The sequence below is a fragment of the Rhamphochromis sp. 'chilingali' genome, assembly GCF_963969265.1.
Source record: "Rhamphochromis sp. 'chilingali' genome assembly, chromosome: 7".
In the NCBI taxonomy this organism is placed as follows: Eukaryota; Metazoa; Chordata; class Actinopteri; order Cichliformes; family Cichlidae; genus Rhamphochromis; species Rhamphochromis sp. 'chilingali'.
Window position 1 is genome coordinate 19,209,736 of NC_137934.1, and position 22,507 is coordinate 19,232,242.

A 22,507-nucleotide genomic window follows, 5' to 3' on the forward strand; every position below is an offset into this window, starting at 1 on the left:
GTAGGTATCATATTTTATAGATTAATTCAAAATAAAATAACTTCCTACAACACGAGTTTTGCACACCTAGCACGCTTGCATGCATAAGACAGCTGTTAAGTGTATAAGGCCTTACTACAGTACAATTTTCATATTTAAAACAAATATACCTCTTTTGATGAGTTCAGAGAAAAAAAACAAACAAACAAACATTAAAAAGGTAATAAATTCTTGCAGCTCTTCTATATCTTCCTTGGCCAAATGTTGTATTCAATTAGAGCAGGCCCCTCCCCTTAACTGATGACACTGACAGACCCTCCTTAAGTTGCGTCGCGCCACAGCTGTCTGCAAGCATTGAGCTGCCTGGCGCCATCCTGAAAGAATGCCTTCACTGTAAAAAAAAAAAAAAAAAAAAAAAAAAAAAAAAAGAGAGAGAGAGAGAGAGAGAGAGAGAGAAAAGGAAAAAAAGAAGGGGGACTGGAAGGAGCAAGAGAGAAAGAGAGAGAGAGCGAGAGAGGTAGGGCAAGGGTGAGTAAGCAAGAGACTCACAGACCTAGAGGGAAAGAGAGAGAGAGGAGCGGAGTTAATGGAGAGGGCTTCAACTGCGCACAAACAGAGATTTGATCAGTGAGTCTAACTTGCTGGTGCTGGTCAGTGCGCAGTGAGGCCATCCACTGCAAACAAGCCCTGCCTGCGCCCCGTGCGAGCCTCCGCTACTTGTTGAGCTGAAACACTGACTTTTTTTTTTCTCGCTGTTTGTTTGCTAAGAGGAAGAAGTTCAGGAGCTCTGCGTGGGACCGGATTCCATTTTGGACGTATTTCTGTGACAGCACCTCAGTTGCATTTGTAATGTTGGGTATGTTCCCTGTTTAATTTCTGTCTTTGTTAAAAAAAAATTTTTAAAAAAAAAATCGCGTGTGAATTTGCTTAAGCGTGAGCGTCCTGCCAAGTTTTAGAAGCGTTGCATGTAAACAAATGTTAGAACGTAAGACAATAAATTCTCCCCTCTGTCTCCAGGTGATCGGAAGCAAGCGCGGAACCTGTGGATTTAACAAACACGCGGATTTGGGACAGTTTATTTCTTATCTTTTGACTTGTACCAGTTTGCTTCAGCGTGCATGAACATTTGCTAAAGCAACGAAAAAATATATCTAAAGAAATCAAGCGATGGAAGTAAGTGCGGACCAGCCACGATGGATAAGCCATCATCCCGCGGTGATGAACGAACAGCATCCTGGCTCACATCACCCGGGCCTCGGCCACTCATACATGGACCCTTCGCAGTATCCCCTCGCTGAAGATGTGGATGTACTCTTTAATATCGATGGACAGGGGAACCACGTCTCTCCATACTATGGAAACTCTGTCCGAGCCGTCCAGAGGTACCCTCCTCCTCCACACAGTAAGTAAACGGCCTGTTAAGGCCTTTTATTTAATCATTTGCTCCCTTTATTTGTTTGGATGCCCGTGCGTAATTGCAGGCAGGCTCCATTACAGCTCGGAATTATTTTCTCACTGTGACCCAGACAAAAGAAAAAAGGAAAAAAAGAAAAAAAAGAAACGAGTTTCGATTTTAGCCCGGGTTGATTCGACTTATAAAACTCAAGTGTTGTGAAACCACGGCGTGAATATGTGTAGTTTACGCGTATGGTTTCTGAGTATGGCTCGTACTGAAGTCAATTCCCGTTTAAAGTTCACAAACATGAGCTGACTCATATGCTGGTGAAGTTTTTTTTCCTTTTTTAAAAGCTCGTGCCCAATTTGTTTTCTGGATCGATCGAGTGTTTAGTTACGGATTTAAACAAATAGACGTGTTGGCACAGAAACCAGAGATACACCTGGAACACTTTGGTATTTATGTTTTTTGGCTTCTGCTCTCACACTCCAACTGTCTATTTTCTAATGTGCCAGTCACTGACGCGTAGTCATTTATGAAGTTTCCTATGATGTAGGCTTTAACTTCCTCAACAGTCGAGTTACTTTTGAATTACATGCATTCATATGTTGCATTTAGGCCCGCTCAATAGGAAGGTTAAAGGGTAAATTTACGCACGTGCGTGGCCACATGAAACTCTCAGATTTCTACACACTAGAGGGGTTCAAATAATTTCTACGTGTAAACAAACTGTCAGGATTTTTTAAATGTAGAACTGGATGTTGGTCACAGTGAATGATTGCTTCTGTGTGTGGAATAATTAAAAATAATAATAATAAAAAAGAAATAAAGAAATGTCACCTGATTTGTTTGCTTAATTTGTGTGTAAAGCTTAAATCCTGCTTTTTCAGGCCTGAAGCCCGACAACTCTAAATGGCAATGTGTATTTGTTTTTACTGCAGAGTGAAGTCAGGTTGTGATCTTTTCTGTTGTTTTTCTGTGCTGCCTCAGGTAGCCAGGTGTGCCGTCCCTCATTACTGCACGGCTCTCTGCCCTGGCTGGAGGGGAGCAAAGGAATCCCCCCGCACCACAGCACTTCTCCCTGGAACCTGAGCCCCTTTCCCAAGAACCTGCACCATGGCTCCCCGGCCAGCCTGTCCGTCTACCCCCCAGCCTCATCCTCCTCCTCCCTGTCTACCGGTCACTCCAGTCCACACCTCTTCACGTTTCCCCCGACCCCTCCCAAAGACGTATCCCCGGATCCGGGCATATCTACCCCCGGCTCCAGCAGCTCCGGGCGGCAGGAGGATAAAGAGTGCATAAAGTACCAAGTGACCCTGGCCGAGAGTATGAAACTGGAGTCAGCTCACAGCCGGAGCGTGGCATCAATCGGAGCAGGGTCATCCTCTGCCCACCACCCCATCGCCACATACCCACCCTATGTCCCTGAATACGGCCCAGGCCTCTTCCCACCAAGTAGCCTGATAGGTGGGTCATCTTCTAGTTATGGTTCCAAAACAAGACCAAAAACAAGGTCCACTTCAGGTAGGCGTGCGCTTTATTACATTCCCTTTTGATCTAACAGCATTCCCCAGAATTGCAGCCTTTAATGATCAGCCGTGTTTAATATCACATAGATTTCTAAAATAAATGCCCATAATCAGCACGTTCATACCTCACATGGAGGTTTAAGGCCGCAGGAGTCAGTTTAACCCAGACAGTCGCAAAAATACCTCACAGATTTCCCTTAATGGTCTGATTTAAAAAAAAAAATTATAATAATATGAAATATAATATAACACCAATAAAACAAATATAAAATACGTTATATTTATTTTTAAAAATAAATTAAAAATAAAAAATGGGGGAAAAAGATTAACACCATTGACAACTGAAATAAAAAAAAAAATGAATTTAACTTTTTTTATATTGAGGTAAAAAGGAAAAAATCATGACGCAAATGATTTCCGAGTTGAACCATAAATAAGGTCATTTTTTCATCTTCCTCTGCACTAACAGAGAGTGGGAGAGAGACAGAGGGGAAGCCAACTCTCTGGGCTGTGTCGCCCCGTTTATATGTTTAAGATAATCCCATTATTGTCGGACCAGTGCACGCCACAGTTGCATTGTTTACCCAGCGGTAGAGCACCGGATACTGCTCGTTCATTCACAGGGAAAAAGCGGCTGAACCGTCGCCGTGGCAGAGTGCACGAACCACCGAGGGGAGGGAAAAAAGAAGACAGACAGACAGAGAGGAGGGAGATATTTACAAATTGTGAAGAGGGTGGGTAATTATTTTAAAGGTTATTTCAGCGCCGCTGAAAACCAGTTTTCTGTAATGAGATTAATATCAGCGTCTTTGATGGGGTGTATAGAAAACAGAGGATTAGTTGATGCATATCATCGGGATTATTCAGCAGTATACACTGGGCCATTAATGCAAATAAAGATGTGAATTCCGGGATCATGTGAGATAATGTGCAGTTAAAGATATTTGGCGATCTGAAGAGTTTCATTTGGATGTTTTAATCGGGTCTTCAGTGCGGCAGTGTAAACTCAGCGCAGCGCTGAAAGCTTTTCTCCCGGAGCACCAAGCACACTGTGCAAAACGGTGCATTGCAGAGGCCTGCTTTTCTTAAGTCACATGCATTGGATCAGTTCCTGTTTGATTTCTGCAACATATTATCAAGCCAAAAAAAAAGAAGAAAAAAAAAACAGAGAGAGAAATAGCAACACACACTTTCCCAGGTGCTTGCATGTCTGTCACATCTAAACGACGCGGCACGACCCGGACCGACGCATCTCTTTTAGTCTTTGTGAAGAAGTCGAGCTGTGTATGTGTGCGTGTGTGTTTGCAGCTCGAAAAAAGGGGAAGTGTGGCTGCATGCCTGAGAATGCAAAAGGCTCTCGGCGTTGCACAAAAGCCCTGTGTGAGTGAGTCTCTGCTTTCAAATAATCTGACTATGTGTGCAGCGAGCTCCCTTGTTTCAGTTTCAGGCCCCCGTATACCATAATCCAACTGTTAGTGCGCGTCTCACCTGTCGGTGTCACTAGAGAAGTGCCAGTCAAACCTGCCCCCCCCCCCCCCCCATTTCAAAATAAAAGATTATTATTATTATTATTATTATTATTATTATTATTATTATTATTATTATTATTATTATTATTATTATATAAATTTTCAATAAAGGAAAATTTAATGGCTCGGACGAAGGCGGATTTGATTAGATTTATTTTAAAAAATTGTCACGCTCCAAAGTGGATTTTGCTCAGTCTGAAAATCCTGCTCAGAGACTCGCAGTGTGAAAAGTTTTGTGGTTTACTGAAATAATTTATGCTTTATGGACCTTAACACAACTGCTGTATTCGACACCAACACTAACCACATGTGTTTAATGTGTGCGTGCGTGGTGTGTGTGTGTGACAAATAAATCTACTACAAACCTTTCTACTTTCTAGTTATTGTTATCAATATCATTATTGTTAATTACTGGTACTAGTTTGTCTAGTTATTATTATTAGTCGATGTCATTATTAATCGTTCTGTGCTTTACAGATATATATATATATATATATATATATATATATATATATATATATATATATATATATATATATATATATATATATATACTTTTCTCTAACCTCTTTTTATTCTCAGCATTGATTGCATGAACCAGTTATTGCTGGTTATTTTAAGGACCAACTGACCTGGACACTCTCTCCATCTTCTGTTTGTGTCTGTGTGTGTGTGTGTGTGTGTGTGTCCGTGTCCGTGTGCGCGTTGGCTCTTGCAGAAGGTAGAGAGTGTGTGAACTGCGGGGCCACGTCGACTCCGCTGTGGAGGCGGGACGGTACGGGTCACTATCTGTGTAACGCCTGCGGACTCTATCACAAGATGAACGGGCAGAATCGCCCTCTCATCAAACCCAAGCGACGGCTGGTACGTTTCCACCATGTTTCTCTGTTGATGACATTTCCGTCTCTCTCTCTGTTTTTCCCCTATCCAGGAAGAAGTAGGCCTATTAGCTGCAGGAAATTGACTCGACAAGTGCAGGTCTCTGCTTTAAGATATTACCACAGAAAAAAAGTGCAGTTTTTTTTAATGCAATGACAGTGCTACTTTTTATTTGCTAAAATTGTCATTGATTCACACAGTAGGCCCCATGTATATCATAGAACGCTACCTGTGGCCATCAAAGCTTTACAGCTATTGTACGACATCTGGACTATTTCCACTTGTAGTACCTTATTTACGTCCTGCACAGTGTTATTTAACTTTTAAATATTTAATTTAAAATTGCACTGCGAGCGCCTTAGGTTTACTTTTTTTAAAAGAGAGATTACATTTTCTATCTTTCATATTTAATTGAGCAAATAAAACAACCCCCCGGGATAAAACAAACAAAAAACAAACAAACAAAACAAAAGACCCCCCACTCTGATTCTAATTAAAGGAACTGAGCATGGCTGCAGTTCTGCACTCTTTACAGCATCCTTTTTTTTTTATTTCATCTTGTAGGTGAGCCTATATTGTAGCTATAAGCAGACCTTTTTGCTTTCCAAGTGCAGCTATTTTTACAGTTATTTTGGGGAAAGCCCCTCTCATCAGAGCTTACATCTCTTATGAGCTTCACAGGAGTTCCCCACTCTTTGAAAAAAAAAAAATCTTTCGAGGCAAAAATGGCCGTCCAGACCTCTTCTGCTCTGGACTTCTTCTCTTTGCCTCTATAATGTGAAAACCCGACTACTCAGGAAAGAGCTGCCGGATATCTGAGCAGCGCAGATAAGTCGCTTTCAACAACACAAGCCCCGCTTCCCCAGTCAAAACATAAAGGCTGAGGCAGCCCGAGCCAGGCCAGACAGAGAGCCACGACGAGAAATTGTTTAGCGTTGTAATCACCGCTTAAATACACGAGGATGCTCAGGTATGGGTAACAACCAGGTCAGTTTGACCTTGAACCTCTTTCTCGCGGAGGTGAAAAGGGTCAGGAAAAAACTGTACAGGCCAGAAAGTGAAATTTAGCACGAAGATAAGATCTGCGAGCCGAATCATTTCTCTATGAAATCACCACAACGTGTAAATATACCAATCCTGTTGACCTTTCATTGCTGATATTTAAAGTGTTGGCTGCGAAGAAAAAAACAAAATGTTGGAAAAATAAGAAAACCGGTTAAACTATGATGATAGGTTAAGTGAATAAAAATAGAGATTTCAAAAGGTGTGTTCCCTCACTGTGATTGGGTATTCACAGCGATCAGCAGCAGGGGTTATTGGGCCACCACGTGTGTATAATTGGAAATTCCTCCCTGAGATAATGTAGTCTTTTACGTTAGCGTGTCCTCTGCGGTCACCTGTCTATTGATTGTTTTTAGAGATTATAACATCAATGTCAAGCCACTGCAGCAAACTGGCCTGTGAGGCAGGCAGCTGAAATCCATCGGAAGACATGACTTTCACTGTGGCAGGATGGAGCGAGGGTTTTACTCTCCTAGTAGACTGCAGCGAAGCCAAAAATACCCACTTCTTTCTTTCTTTCTTTCTTTCTTTCTTTCTTTCTTTCTTTCTTTCTTTCTTTCTTTCTTTCTTTCTTTCTTTCTTTCTTTCTTTCTTTCTTTCTTTCTTTCTTTCTTTCTTTCTTTCTTTCTTTCTTTCTTTCTCCAAACTGTGTGCTTTTAACTGGCGTGCAATTATTGCCATGTGGTTCATTTCACCGCATCATGTATTCATATTTTGTGCGCATATTGGAAGAATCCAAAGCATACATTCCAGACGAGGCCTTTTACGTTTAATAGATGCCAAATCTATACGTTTCATCTCCTTCCTTTTCCTTTCCATTGTCTGACGTCACGTGTTGGCTTTTTTTTAAGGAGGGGGTTAATTTAATCACATTTAATAGCTCTCCCATTTCAAGGCCCTGCTTTTATGTGTTCTGTAAATATTTATTCTCCAGGAGGTATGAGCTCTACGTGGCTATTTTTAGCCCCGGGTGAAAGCAACCCTGTTTTCCTTTTTTAAATTTATTTCTTTCCTCATTGAAAAAAAATTTCAGCTTGCACTAAATGCAAAAGAAAATGCACTGGGTAGAGATATACATTGTATATACTGTCAAAATAAAAGCTTCCTGAATGTTTCAAGCAGCTTTGCGCAATGCTGGAGTGAAAAATTAAAGACTGTATTTAAGCAGGTATAATAGAAAATGCATGTGTTGTTTCTTTGTTAAATCAATCGAGGATACCATGGATACAGGGCTGCTGAATTTACACCAATTTATCCCGATGACTTAAAAATTCCACAGATATCCTTGCAAATCCCTCTTAATGAGTGCCACATGGCTATTTCGCGTAAGGAAAGTTAACTAGTGTGTGTATTTTTTAAGCCATATTTAAGTGTTAAAACGAGCCCTGAATGATGGTATTAAAGCTGTTAGAATAAACCTCAGTGATGATTGGGTCATTGAGTGGTCATGTGATGTTTTTTTCTTTCCCCTTTCCCTTTTTTTGGCCTGTCTGCGTCGTGCAGTCGGCAGCCAGGCGGGCAGGGACGTCGTGCGCAAACTGTCAGACGACAACGACGACGCTGTGGCGGAGAAATGCCAACGGGGACCCGGTGTGCAACGCCTGCGGCCTGTACTTTAAACTGCACAATGTGAGTAATAAACCTTCACTGGATATCTCTCATAACTATCGAGGCTTGCCTCCAATATTTATTCGTCCAGCTCCCATCTATGTCCCCCTTCTCCTCAGATCTGCCTTCTTTATTTCTCTCCCATCACGTCCTGCTGGGCACCTTCCCCTCTCTCCCTTTGAATATTTTATCTGACTTGTCCCTGCAGAGAATTTCCGGGGCACGGCGATAACAAATACTGTAGAATTAATATGATTTATTGGCAGTAAGTGCGAATCTAAAATGTATAAGACCTAAGTGAACTAAGCCCGCAGCCGCCTTGCTTTTGAATATTAAAGAAGGGGCTTAATTAAAATTCGATTAATTTTTTTAGACCGTTTTTTTCCCCCTTCTTCTTCTTCTATTTCTAGCCTTTTGGTTCCATGCGCGCCAGGGACTCTGAGTCCCCCCTCTGACCACCAATCCGTCTGATTCGTTTTGGGTTGGTTAGTGCCTCGCCACATCATTTCACATCCTCAATCTGAAAACCCCAGGGACGCGTTTATCTCTCCCTCTCTCTCCTCTCCTGTGCACAAAGCTGTCACTTTTAATCAAACTGCCATTGTGGCTGAAACTAATAATAATAATAAGCAGGATAACTGCTCTGAGGCCACATGTAGGTAATTTTCTTCCCCCTTGTACAGACAACAGATAGAGGTTGCCTATACCCTTGTGCATAAGGGGAAGAGTATCCTGCTCTGCTGGCCAGCTTGTCACGCAAGCGCTCTCTGTTAAATCATTTTCCCATGTTACTTTTGGCACATTGTGAGGCGGTGCAGAAGCAGATTCAGACCAAGGTTAAAAGGAGAGTAGAATAATATTTCCCCGTTACATATTAGCATCTGAACTGACCCCGACCTTGGTGTAATTATGAAATTAGTTTATTTTGGTAAATCCAGACTTCTGTTGGGGTTTGCTCCCTTTGAAACAAATTCCACATTCTTCATGGAGAATTTAGTGGAGTCCCCGCTGGCCTGCATGGGCTCCTAATGTGTGTAAGTGTGAGCGTACAAAACACCTGATGGTAGCAGTCTGTTGTCCCGTAAGCTCAGATAAGAAGCTTGTGAAAACAGAAAAGTTGCCACAAACACAAGGTTGTGTTAACACCCAAAACATAGATGGCCTTCTCCGAGTAATCAGGGGTTTTCTCACTGTGCCTGTAAGGTGTCTTTCTCATCTTTATATTTCTGAGAGGTGTACAGTCCTCACACTTCTGTACGGACGCTGAGGTTTCAGGTGGTTAGCTGCTGGTTTTTGGAGGGAGGATGTGAGAGCTTGCACTGTGCATTCTGTGGGGGCCATTGACTCAAATGCTTTTTTTTTTATATGCTCGGGTATTGGTGGCCGAGCACACGCTGGAGGCCCAAGAATTGTTTCGCGAGACGGTAGACATCTCAGCATCAAAGAGCGGAGGCTAGACTGGCTTTCGGTGGGTGTAGCATGCCCTAGAACTGGAATCAGGGCACGCAAGGCAGAGAAGGTCACCCAGTATGGAGTCAAAGCTTAGCGAGTGAAACCCACATCACTGGGGGGAAAACAGATCTGTGCCCTCCACTAATCATCGAAGCCGCTGTTTAAAGAGTCAGCGAAAAATGCCAATGTCTCAGACAGCTCGAGAAATCCCTGTTCCCATTTCCCCGGGAAGAACCACTGAGAAAGATCAGGAAGCCAGTCGGCCTCATCCACCTCCCTCATAATCCTGCCCACAGTCGGAATTCCATCATCCAGCTCTCATTCCTCGCTAAAACCTATGCTGGAATATGGCAGCTGGGGCCATTTTGGCCAAGAGTCGGCCACGCGGTCGAGAAGGAGGGTGGAGAGAAGGACTTGGCCGACGCTGACAGTCGTCATGGCCATGTGTCTCTGTGGTTGACCGGCTGCACATTAGCTGCCAGACTCTTCTCCGTCTGTGTTCTGCACACGCTCTCTCCATCTTCCCTGCACCCCCCTCCTCCCCTTCATCTGTCCTTTTTCTCTCTTTTCTCTTCCTGGCATAGCTACAGCCTTAGATACAGTCCAGCTTATAGGAATCAACATTCATATCCGACCCAACACACACACACACAAACACACATTCTCACAGTATAGATAAACAATCTTGTGTTTCGGGATGGGACAGCCTGATTCGCCTCGTAATGGGACTCCATTACATATCATTATGTCTGTCCAAAAACCCAAAATCTGCCTCTAAGAGAACTAAAAAGCTCTTTGTGCACCACATTTTTCTTATTTACTCTGAAACTCTGTGACACCCCTCACTTACGGTTTGTTTTGCTTTAATATAAATCTCATACTGGAATCTTAAATTTTAAGATTCGTATCTCATGTGAAATGTTCACGAGGACCAAATACTCATCTGCCATCTTTTTCTTTCTCCTTTCGAGAGCAGATCAACCGACCTCTGACCATGAAGAAGGAAGGCATCCAGACCAGGAACAGGAAGATGTCCAGCAAGTCAAAGAAGAGCAAAAAGGCCCAAGATAACATGGACGACTTCTCCAAGAGCCTGATGGACAAGACCAGCTCATTCAGCCCGGCCGCTCTGTCCCGCCACATGTCATCCTTCCCCCCCTTTTCGCACTCTGGCCACATGCTGACCACCCCCACACCCATGCACCCCTCCTCGAGCCTCCCCTTCACCCCGCACCACCCTTCCAGTATGGTCACAGCCATGGGTTAGAGCTCCCCGCGGTGCACCACTTCTGAATCCTCAGCCTCGCCACCACCGCACCTTTCGGTACCTCTGCTGCCCTGCTTCCATATCCTAAACAACAAACTGCTTCTCGGTCCGATCTAAGCTCCCCAGTCTCACCGCCGAGCCACGGTGTGTGAGTGCGACAGGCTTTAGGCTCCTGTTCTCCTCAGTTGTATCTTACTTTTTATAAAAATCGAAGTGTACCTCTGCGATGTGAATGCTTTGCAGACTTGACTTGACTGTGGCGCACCGACCTCCAGGGGGACGTTTTTTTGTTTTCCCTCCTCCCCGAGCTGCCACCACCACATTGAGGCTGTCCTCCCAGCTGATCCACACGATAAGGAGCTCCATTTGTGTACAAAAAGCCATTTTTCCACACTTGACATCACAAAAAACTGACATTAAAAGAACTTTTGTGACGCCCTCTTCCTCAATGTCCAAACCCGACTCTCTTCACCTTGCACCTGTGTAACAGGAACCCCCCCCCCCCCCCACCACCACCACCACCACCACCACCACCCCCTTCCCGCTCCCTTGCTTCCTCTCCCTCTTCTCCTCCTTCTGCTGAAGATGAGGAGAGACAGACGTTGAATATATTTGTACAAATTGTATGAAATACAGTACATTTAATGAAGACTTTTTAATTAAGTAAGAGAAAAAGGAAACATGCCCCTGGGCAGCTAACAACAAGAAGGGTACGAGTCGCAGCAGGTGGAGAGACTTGCCACCGGAGGAGTGAGGAGAGGCTGCCTCCGAGTCCCGGAGGAAAGAAAAAAAAAAGGGAGGAGGAGGTGAGGGAAAGACTTTTGAGAAAGGGCAGGCCTCGGTTTTTGCCTGCATGAATTGTGTTGCATTAAGTTTGCAGAGAGTCAGCGGCTCCGGCTGCAGGCATCTCTCTTCTTCTTCTTCTTCTTCTTTTTTTTTTTTTTTTTTGGATGTGCTATAGGTCTCGGGCAATTGGTTTGTGTTGAAGCGCGCACGTACAAGCACACACATACACGCACACACTTACACGCACACACTCGATCACCTGAAAGACTTTCTTCCTGCCCACAGATTATATGCATTGTGAAAAAAGTTCCTGTATTTGTTATTTGTATGTATAAATCAGAGTACCAAAAATACGAAAGAAACAAAGATGTAGAATTATTTCTTTATGTTATGCAGACTGAATGGTTGTAAAAAATTTAATAATAATCACTAGTGTAAAATATGACTGCTTTTTTGTTTCGTAATTTTTTTTTTTCCTCTTTGAAAATAATAAACTAGTTTAATCTCTGTTGACATGTTAGCTGTGGTTGAGAGCTGTCTTTTCTGTCTGCCTCTGTGCTGTGTGATCTTTGACACATGCTCACACACCCCCACCCACTCACCTACCCACCACAACCACATCTAGTAACGCCCACCTTTTTTTTTTTTTTTTTTTTTTTTTTTTTCACCCAGCATTCACAGGAACAGCTCTTAGGTCAGTTGAGCACAAACAGGAAGTGAAGGAATAAACAGCAGCAATGGAGGAACAAATCAAATGGCAGGGTCAGACAGGCCACTATGCGCGGGGCACCATGGGCTCAAGTGGCTTTTGTGTCATCCGACAAATACATAAACACATCGCGACCGACATGCAACAAAAAAACATCTGTCGTACACTGAGCGAGAAGGACCCAACAGGAAGAAGCATCGTTTCAGGCATTTTTCTTGCATCCTAATAATGACTAATAATTAAGTCAGATAACAAATACAGGCTGATATTAATTTAAGCTGAGAAATACTGTATATTCCAATCATATACATATAACAATACCACATAATAATATATATAAAATAGCCACATGGCTGTGTACAACACCCTTTAAAGAAAAAAAGTTAATGAACACTTCTAAACATTGAGTTAACCTCACTGAATGTATCACCTCTAGTAGTGAGAAATGATTAAAGCGTTAAGCAGGAGTGGAAAAGAGGAACTACTGTATGTGTTTGTTTCAACCTCTGAACCGCAGAGTGGATAAAGTTCCCTTCATCTTTAATATCATTTTGCCCGTCAGTTTATTAAGTGATCAGTTTTGCTCGTGACATTTCCACAGCTCGCACTCAAAGTAGAGTTTTAGGGCTGTTAGTGCGACTGCATGACAGTGGCCTGTGTAAGGAAGCAGGAAGGAGAGAAAAGAAGATAACGAGCTGATATTAATATGAAAGATTGCAATGCAGGGCTGCAGAGCTCAGTAATACACTGTAGTGGGTGATTAGTGTTGTTAAAGCTGGGAAGTTATCACCATATGCTCTGTACATGCAATCCAAGACATGATGCATATATGATTTATTCCATTCATCCAATGAGTATGACTTTGGACGCCATCAAGTTCTCAATTGAAGAATTTCCTGCATGTTATCCCCCTTCATTTTTCTTTACCATCATTAACCTTCCAGTAATCTACAAGCGGCATCTTCTTCACATCAACGCAGCTACAGTGGTTAGAGTCACGTCAGTTCTCTTTGCTTGCATGATGTTTTATTCTGTGTATGCAGAGCAGTTCGTGACACGTTGGCTTTAATGAAATCCGCAATGAAAAAGTACATCTGCCGTATCTTCCATCTCAGAATGCACATCAAATTTTTTTTAAATAAGTACGTAAACGCAGCAGAACAGGCAAAAGATTAAAAAGAATGTTAAGTATTTGTTTTTTATTTTTTTTAGCTACAATGATCCCATTTAAAAACTGATAATCATGAAAATGATGGGAATATGGAAAAAAAAGCAGTAAGTTCTAAAGGATCACATTTGAATCAAGAATTTAGGAAAGACTTGTGAAGAAACTCTGGTGAAAATGGTGAAAGTGACGTGTTTCCACAGTGAGCCTGGACAGCCGTGTTTATAGTACCTGACTTACACATTTAAGCAGAAAAAAATACTAAATGTAAATGTGGTAAAACAAGGAGAATCTTTGCCTTTCAGCATCATTTTTACCCTTTAAAGCCCTCCAAAAACGTACAAGAAAACAAAGCAAAAGAGATCGCGCTGATGCTAATTTGTTACAATCTGCGATAATAACAGGATGCAGGAGTTTTAAAAAAAAAGACACCCACATCAAGCTCAGATGAGAGAAAAAAAGAAATTAATTTATTTTTAGTTTTATTATGCCACAAGTTAACCAGATAGTCTGACAGCGAACTTCTGCACGTAATCGGCCTCTCAAGGTTTGATCCTTTCGCATGCAAAGCACTGAAATGTCGTCTTTGGCTCGAAACCTCTAAACAACTCTAAAGATCTAACTACCCCTAAACTGTGCACTGTTGCAAACCATTTCCAGTATCGAAATATATTTGCACAAGTGGAATGCCTGCTTCCCGGCAGAAAAGGCCATACAGGAGTCAGGTATTTGGCATCATTTGTTTCTGAGCTGCTGTGACCAATCAGGAGATTTGCTCCTGTGTTTTAATAGTGAGGTCAAGGGGGCATGTGGAATGAGAACAGAAATAGTGAGTGTATGCGTGTGTGTATAGAGGGATTGAGGAGAGCTTTGCCTTGTGGTGGGACCTCATGGCCTCTGGCTGACCTTTTCCCCGCTGGTGTCTGGCTGTGGACGTCTGCCAAGGGTGACTGGAGGTGCTGCAACTGGCTCAGGTGAGGATGAGGCACTCTCTGTGATCCCGTGTCCTCTTCCCTCCGTCATCATCGTCATCCCCGTCACAAACCACTTATTTCTGTCCGTCTCTCCTTCTGTCTGTCTCTCTTCCTGCATCTGCCTCTCGTCTTTCAGGTGAGGATGATGACAGATTTGTGGGTGTAATTGGCTCTTAGGAATAGTCCATCTTCATCCACGCTGCACCGCTGTCACCCTCAGCAGAGGTCAGGTCAAATTTGGGGTCGCTAAGAATTTGATGGCTTTGAAAACCACTCTTCTTCCAAAAAGATGCAACATTTCCTGCTTGGAATTAATATGTGAAAAGGCAATACCCATTCAATAGCAGGGGGTATTCAAATAAACTCTGAATATTTTAAGTAAAGACTGAATGAGAGAAAAAAAACATCAGAATTTCCCCCCAATGCTAAAAATGATCACACAACAGGAAGCAGAAACCTATTTGTACAGGATGTGTTGATTGTTCCCTCACACCTTTCTTTACATTACATATGGTTTATGTGCAAAACGTTTCATGTCTTGGTTTAGGTGTGTTCTAGTTTCTCAGCACATACAAACGCAGTGTTGTATTAGTAATACTGGTTTGAAAGTGGGACCAATCTGTGTCAGTGTGGTCTCATGTGGGGGAACAGGTTGTGTATTGTGGGCTAATGGTTCTGTTACTGTCTCACAGCTCAAACCAATACCTGTTTAACAGTGTATAGTATTTTTTTCTTAGCTACATATTTTGAGGCCTGGATGAAGAACACCCCCCCCCCCCCCCCCCCAAAAAAAAAAAAAAAAAAGAAAAAAGAAAAAAAGAAAACAACAAAAATAAGCGTGGGTTCGGCTTAATGGTTATCCACATCCCATACCACACGCTCTACAGTGTGTCATATAACATTAAAATTTGGCACTGGTACGAAGAGACAGACAACACTGTCTAATGACAAGTCGATTAGAATGTGATACACTCAACTTTGTGAAAATTGTTCTACTGCTATTTGTTGTCTGTGCAACTCTTTTTCCTAAGAGTGATACTGAAATGCTTTATAGCAGGGTAATCAATGCAAACTCTCTCTCTGTGTAGCCAAAATGTTCAAAACCACTCAAATCTAGAGACGTTCTCTAGATTTTAGAGAACCATGCTTGTGACTATACCTTGTGGCCATCTGGCTTTGATAAAAGTTTTGAACAAGCTGACCAAATCTGCGATGTGTATGCTATCATATAATGTAGAATGACATGACTTTGCCCTCAATTAAACTAGCAGCAAGAGACTACCTTCAATCAAACACTAAAGTCAGCTCCATTAGGCACATGTTCCTCCTTTAGCTATCTCACTATCAAAGGGATTGTTACACAGTCAGAAACTTTTCTGACACCACTATGACTAAGAAAACAGTCATTGGTTTCTACAGTCATTGGACACAACAGATACAACTATCATCTACATACCCCCAGTATGAACTCACAGCAGTTGCTTAGCTTATGAGCACCTCTGAAAGCCTAGAGTTAGCATGCTATAGTTTATTTACTGCAAAAAAAATTGAAGTCTCTTGGTACTTTCTGGCAGTTTTGGTGTACCACTAGGCTAGCTACCCAAGCTATGCTACCCAAACACTAGCTATAGCTTCATCTTCTTGGACAGACTCTCAGCGATGAAGCAAGTGTTCCCTACTTTGTGCAACAAATCGAAAACAAACAACATAAACACAGAATACAGTTAGTACCATTTCTAGCTAACAGTGTATACGATCTAGTGTGTGGATTTAGCTGGTGTAGTGTCTGAAATTAAACACTGCAAGCTTTACGTGTAAAAAAAATGACACCTCGAGGTATACTAAACAATTCATATACAGTGAAGACGTAAGCGCAACGCACATAAACAGCAAAGAATACCATCTAACACAGAACAATGCCTGATAAAATATACCTATGCTACAAATATACCTATGCTAACACTGACAGTGCGGATGATGGTGCTCCTTCTTTTGCTATACTGTCAAGATGGTGGCATAGATGGTTAGTGCCAAGTATTAATGTTCCTGTCTGGCTGTCACCTACCACCTCCTAGATGACTACTCTAGTAGAGGTTAAACACTTGGGACCCCTCAAAGAAACCCAGTTATCTTAATCTCAAGAACTTCAGATGAAACTTTTGTTATTGAGGTTTTGTTGTGAATCACTGGAAAATAAGAACTACTCTGAGCCCAGATAAAAATGTTTCGACTTCATTTTTTTAATAACAACTGACAACTCTAATTTTAGGCCCAACAATGAGCTTATGGTGACACTGAGCTCATTTATTGTAGTCTGTTGTATCTGTGATCTCCTGCGATAGCACTTTGATATGACACACAATATAGAATGTCATCTAAAAATTATGATAGGATTTGTGTAAGTCATTTTTCTCAGAGTAAATGGCACCGGTTCTTATCCCCTTTCTTTGTTTTCGAAAGACCTCAAGCCCAAAACATGAGGGATGAGCTTCTGGAGCATTGTGGGAGTTCTCCCACTTGTTCGAGACCCCCTCGCCACTTTCAAAAGAGCAGCCTCGTGCTGTATTGTCTCCTTAACAATCGTAAATTTGAACCATAATCTCCCGTCACAACATGGCAGATAAAAGATAATTATCTCTTTTACTGAGGTACCCTGGGGCTTCTTGGACGGCCTAGCAGACAACATGCCTAAACCCCCATCCCCCACACACACCCACAGACAAACAGAGGCACTCACTCTCTCTTGCGTTTGCAACAGGCTATGGAGGCTGCTGCTATGTAGAGATACTTAAACAGATGAGAGTAAATCACTTTTTCCTTGAATGTGCGCACAAAAGCAGACAAACATAAAAAAATAACCCAAACCTTCCCTTTACCTCTGCATAAATTGACTTTGTGTAGCACAGATGTGAAAACGCGAGGTTTTTCCCCGGGGAGGCGGGGGGGCACAAAGTTCACAGGTTCACTTAGGGAGCACCTTTGAGGTAAAGGGGCACTCAGCCTGTGACAGACAAGAGTAAGAGGGAATGAGTGATGACTTGAGAGGGCTGAGAAAAACCTGAGGTGAAGTGTTTCAGCGAAATACTGAGGGATGTATGGCGGAGAGGGAAATGTTCAGTTATTTAAGAATAGTGTAAGGATGCATAAGTGAAATATGGAGGTGGAAAGATGAGCAAATTTGTCTTACAGCTGTGAAATGCACTATTTATTAGTAACCCTATGTGTAAGAAATCCTTTGGGACATAGTATAAATTCAAATAACCTGACCTGCCATTCACTGAAAGCATTGGATGAAATGAACTGTAATACTAGAAATCTTAACAGAAATCCCAAACAATCCTTTTGGTTTCAAAACTAATGCAGTTAGCCTCGTCACTTCTCACATGTCTAAAGGCTAAAAAGTTGAGCTAAAGCAACAGTGGTGAAGGTGTCCCTATCCCCATCTTCTTTGGAGGAGTTTCAAATATGCAAGGTAAACCTGTGGGTAAATATTGTGTAGGTTTTGTGTTTGAAAGGAAAATTAAAATAGAAATGAAGCTTAAGTTTTAAGTCAACAAGTTCCTATCAACATCAAACCGATTCAGATTAAAAACAGAGGAAACTACATGAGGTTGGGCTGTCAAACAAATAAAAAAATAAATTGTGCAGTCAAATTTTTTTCGCTTTATTTGTCATAGACTTTAACTCATCTCAGGGAAAACATCCTCTTTCTGTATTCCAGCACAAAAGGAACTGGTTTTGATGCATCATTTTTTTTTTTGTCACAACAATGAGTCTCTATTGTCATGACAGTTAACTTAGCTCAGCGTAAAGGTTAGAAACGAAGCGCAACGGCTCATAAGCTCCATCTCTGAGGCTCACGCACTGGGGGGGAAAAAAAAACTGTGTCCTCTCGAGATGCTGACATGGAGGATTTTGTTTCTCAAGCAAGGCTCGACACTTTATTTATTTCACACTTTGGAGAAAGTGTAACCGTAAATTAAACAAAAAAGAAAGGTTAAAGTCTTTAATCCTTGCATTTTTAAATGGTTAATGAACAAAGAACAAGCATTAAAAGATTTTTCCCTCTGGAATATTAACTTTATTTCCATGATGTCAGCCTTTTCCATGAGGTCTCCTGCTGCAGCATTTCTAATGTGTTTCCAAGTATTCTGTATTCCTTCTACTTCATGGCTCTGAGGACATGTTTAACAGCTCCTGGTTGTCCCTGTATAACAGACCGCCTTTGCTCCCAGCCCCTAGGCCAAACTGAACATCACCTGTCACAAAAAAACCCCCCTCTGTGGTAGGAGCACATTTGCATGGGCCTGCATCCACAAACTGTCACTGGGGTTTACCCAACCCTGTATGAAGCCTTCACTGCTCTTCACAGAGTACAAACACACAGCCAAATCACCTGAGCTGCGCAGCAACAGACTGATAGCTGACTGGCACCTCTTAGCCGCATCACAAATCCACAGAAAAGTAGAGCAGACAGGTGTTTGTATTCTGTTCATCTGGCTGCAGTGCCAGAGGACGTGCATTAGCTAAGCTGTGTTTGATGACACGATCTTGGCACCGTGTGCACAGGTCTGTTTGAAGAGTGCGCGTTGAATAGCACTCCGTTTATATCTGGGCCAAGTCACGCATTAATCACCTTTTAATAAACTGGGTAAGAAGTTGATATCTTAGGACAGATGCTGCTGAGTTATATCTGGAGTTACTGTTTTGGGGATTACATTTACTATTAATTTATTCTAATTTAAGAGTTTTTAGAGTTTCAAGAGATTATATATTTCTCTATGATTACAAACACATGAATAAAACTTCACTAGAGTACAATACAATTTAGAAAAAGACTTCATCTTGCCAAGGAACATATCCTACACACAAGAGAATTTCTGTACTCTGCACATTTGTGTTGCATACAGTACTTTTTGCATAGTGTGTTTTTATCTGACTTGCTAATGTAGCACACAAGAGGCCCCACTGTTAACTAGAGAAATTAGTAGAGAAAGATTTTGAAGTTCTGGATGAGAAATGGGTTCACAAGTGACTGAAAAACCAGACATTCTGTGGACTGACTCAGGAAATGCTTCAGCCAAGCACGACCCACTACCAAACAAAGTACTTTCAATATTGAGAACATATCTGAAGGTCACATCTCCTTCTGTGGCCTACATGTCAGCAAACATGTAGGGCACGTTGTAAGGTAAAGACAATACAGACACAGCCCCAACAATCAGATGGACTCCTGTGCACAGGCACTGTGGAAAGGAAAAACTCCCTTTTAACAGGAAGAAGCCTCCAACAGAACCAGGCTCATGGAGGGGCAGCCATCTGCCACAACTGACTGTTGGTGAGGAGAGTGAGACAGGATAAAAACACACTGTGGAAGAGAGCAAGAGATTAACAATAAACAACAATTAAATGCAGGGTGATATAAACACAATGTAAGTGAAACAATCAAAAAGGAAAGTGTGAAGCCTAATCTTAAAAGCAGAGAGAGTGGCTGCATCCTGAATCCAAACCGGGACCTGGTTCCACAGAAGAGGAACCTGAAAGCTGAAGGCTAAGCCCACTACTACTGAACCAGCAGTCTAGGTTAGAGACGAAGCATAATGGCTCATAGGCGCCACCTCTGAAGCTAGCACACTCTAATATGCTAGCTTAGCCAAAATACTCATTTTTGACAGCATCAGTTAAGCCAGTCCATAAAGTCAAACTCAGCTGATACTCATCGATGCCCCTTGTTGGTAAATCTCATGTAGGGACTTGCATTTAAGCTTCTTTAAATACTTTGCAACCCAACTCTTCACCGCTGTGTCTCATCTAATCAGTGTCATATCTGTCGGCATTGGGGTCCTGCTGTTCTGTTCTGGCTTTCCATGTGGGCACGTAGAAAGCCAGATGCAGGGAGCTCCCATATTAGAGCTTTACTGCCAAATATAGATTACTGCAGGAAGTTTCTAAAAGTGCAGTGGCCCTGACTGAAATGCTATAATATCACAAGGGGAGTACAAATGTATGTACAAATTTTCATAGCATTCCATCTGAGTTAAGAAATATACTGGTAACCACATATATAAGCCTCAGAGAACTCAGTTTGTTGGGTCCTCTGGGCACCAGTAATTTACAGAGTAAAAGATAGTGGAGACCAGAATAACTAAAGGCCTCTGTTACTGTGGTGACAGTGGACACCTTCCAAATTTCAGGAGCCAGTTTGAACTCTTTAGCCAGATAAACCTGTGTTTTTTTTACTCAGGGTTCTGCCTCAGGACCCCTGCTGCGTCAATGAAGTGGTCTGACTGAAATGAATGTATGGTAGTACCCTGCAATCCAGTGCTTCCAGTGAACTCTTTAAAGTGCTCATATTTAAAGATGCTGCATACTGGTACAGGTGACTGGCTACTGGCAGATTTAGCACAAAATCCCAGTTTCACAGTTAACCTTAAAACCCATCGCAAGTCCAACTCTAACTACAACCAGGGAGTGTGTGTGTGTGATCATGCATGTCTGCACCGACAACAGTTAGAGTAACAAAGAGACTGCTGTGTCGGTCAACTGTCCAGAGCCCAGGGCTGTTTACACATGCCATTGTCTCCCGTGGGCCAATCAGACAAGCCTTATTAGGTAAATAATTCTGCTGTGGCCAATCGCTGGCATACTGGGATCTGGGCTGGTTATCTGCAGCACCCCAGGAAGTGGGAAAAGTGATGAGGGAAATGACAAAACACATTAGTGCAACCTCATATCTCCTCCCCTCTGACTATCTACCTCATATCTCATTAGAGGCTTAATTCATGTGGCCGCCTCTGTTCTGATTGGGTAGTCGATATCTCCCTGCTCGCTCATTGTCTGTGGCCGATGGATTTCATAAAGAGGTTTGAGCATCACTGATAATAAATTAAACTATCTGGAGTAGTGTGAACATCCCCAGTTTTGCAGAAGTCCAGACCAACATAGAGGAATGTTTAGCTTGGGGATTTTTTTAGTTTAGCACAATGCACCCAAAGTGCCAAACTTTGTATTTGCATAAAGTATTTGCATGTGTTGTAGGAAACTTCCAATATGTGGATTTTCCAAGTTGGCTGATAAACATCGCTGCACTTACAAGCTTTTTTTTTCTCCTTTTTTGGTCAGAAAACTAAAATCTAAACGACAACAGATAAACAAATGCTTGTCCTGCAGCTTAACACACCAATTTAATCTTCATCATGCTGCTTAGTCCTGGTGCAAACGTGTAATTAAAGTGTGTATTTGACTGATTTCTTCTACTGATCAACCTGAAACTTGATTTTGAGCTCGGTTATAAGAGAAATGGCTTTAAATGCAAAACTACTTAAAATATATCAGATTTATCAGGTAATATTGGTGCTTATAAGCAACTGAAAACTAGAAAATGTGTATTTCTCAATAGAATCTAAACTGAATCAATTATTTATTAAAATAAAATGTTATTAAGGTTTTTCTGATGGACAAAACTACTTTTTATAAACAGTATCTCGTGCACAAGTGGCAAAGCGCACAGCTGGAAAAATAAGCCCCTCGCCGATATGCCAAAGACTGTGCTTCCTCTAATGGTCACTTCAGACAGTTTTGACCTCTTCAGCTAATTTTACCTCTCAGGACAGCTGCTGAATATTTTGAACCTGATTGTAAAAAATCATGTAGTCATCTATTATTAGGACTTTGGCCTGCTGAAGTAAGAGCTGGTGCTAACTAGGTCACGGGATGTGTGTTAGGCTTCAGGTCTGTTAATTTAAGTCTCTGCTGTATCTGTGGTGTTGATGCCTTTTGTCTTCAATCGTGTGAGGTTTGCTGTGAGCCTAGGGGTACAAACAGCCTCTCCCAAAGGTCAGTGAAATTTGAACATTTTATTAGTTTGTTACTTACTCACTTTTAACAGCAATCTCTGTCTGTCAAACAGGTGACTGCTAAAACTGTTGATAAACTGTAGCAATACAGTCTGTTGATGCAGTGTGCTAACCAAACTAGCCAGGGCCAGTTGATAAATCAGTACTCCATCATCTCATGCAAATGTGACAACTCATCATTCCAAAATAACCAAGACAAGAACGACTACAATGCTAATGTTTAGCCTTTACAATAGGAGCCCGATAAAGAGTAACGTTCTGACACATAGGCCTTTCTACCGTCATTAACTGCAAAACGACAAAACCAAAGCTCTCA

General features: G+C 42.0%; 1 protein-coding gene across 7 annotated transcripts; it reads left to right on the forward strand.

Annotated features, from left to right (window-relative positions):
- The first annotated feature begins 368 nt into the window (after window positions 1-368).
- On the forward strand, window positions 369-12,007 carry gata3 (GATA binding protein 3). Of its 7 annotated transcripts, none has more exons than XM_080886234.1 (7): window positions 372-835; window positions 997-1,381; window positions 2,366-2,899; window positions 5,152-5,208; window positions 5,365-5,411; window positions 7,878-8,003; window positions 10,411-12,007. In XM_080886234.1, exons 2-7 carry the CDS (start codon window positions 1,147-1,149, stop codon window positions 10,699-10,701), a joined length of 1,290 nt encoding a protein of 429 aa, XP_080742360.1. In that variant the 5' UTR covers window positions 372-835; window positions 997-1,146; the 3' UTR covers window positions 10,702-12,007. The 7 variants fall into 7 exon arrangements, with proteins under 7 accessions (XP_080742358.1, XP_080742360.1, XP_080742363.1 ...); XM_080886237.1 differs by having other exon boundaries at window positions 2,366-2,842; XM_080886232.1 differs by having other exon boundaries at window positions 369-835; window positions 5,152-5,411.
- Window positions 12,008-22,507: the final 10,500 nt, after the last annotated feature.

Coding starts and splice junctions, on each gene's coding strand:
- gata3 (XM_080886232.1), top strand. CDS start 1,147: ATGGAAGTAAGTGCGGACCAGCCACGATGGATAAGCCATCATCCCGCG. Junction 2,900..5,151: donor AAAAACAAGGTCCACTTCAG/GTAGGCGTGCGC, acceptor TGGCTCTTGCAG/AAGGTAGAGAGTGTGTGAAC. Junction 8,004..10,410: donor TGTACTTTAAACTGCACAAT/GTGAGTAATAAA, acceptor TTTCGAGAGCAG/ATCAACCGACCTCTGACCAT.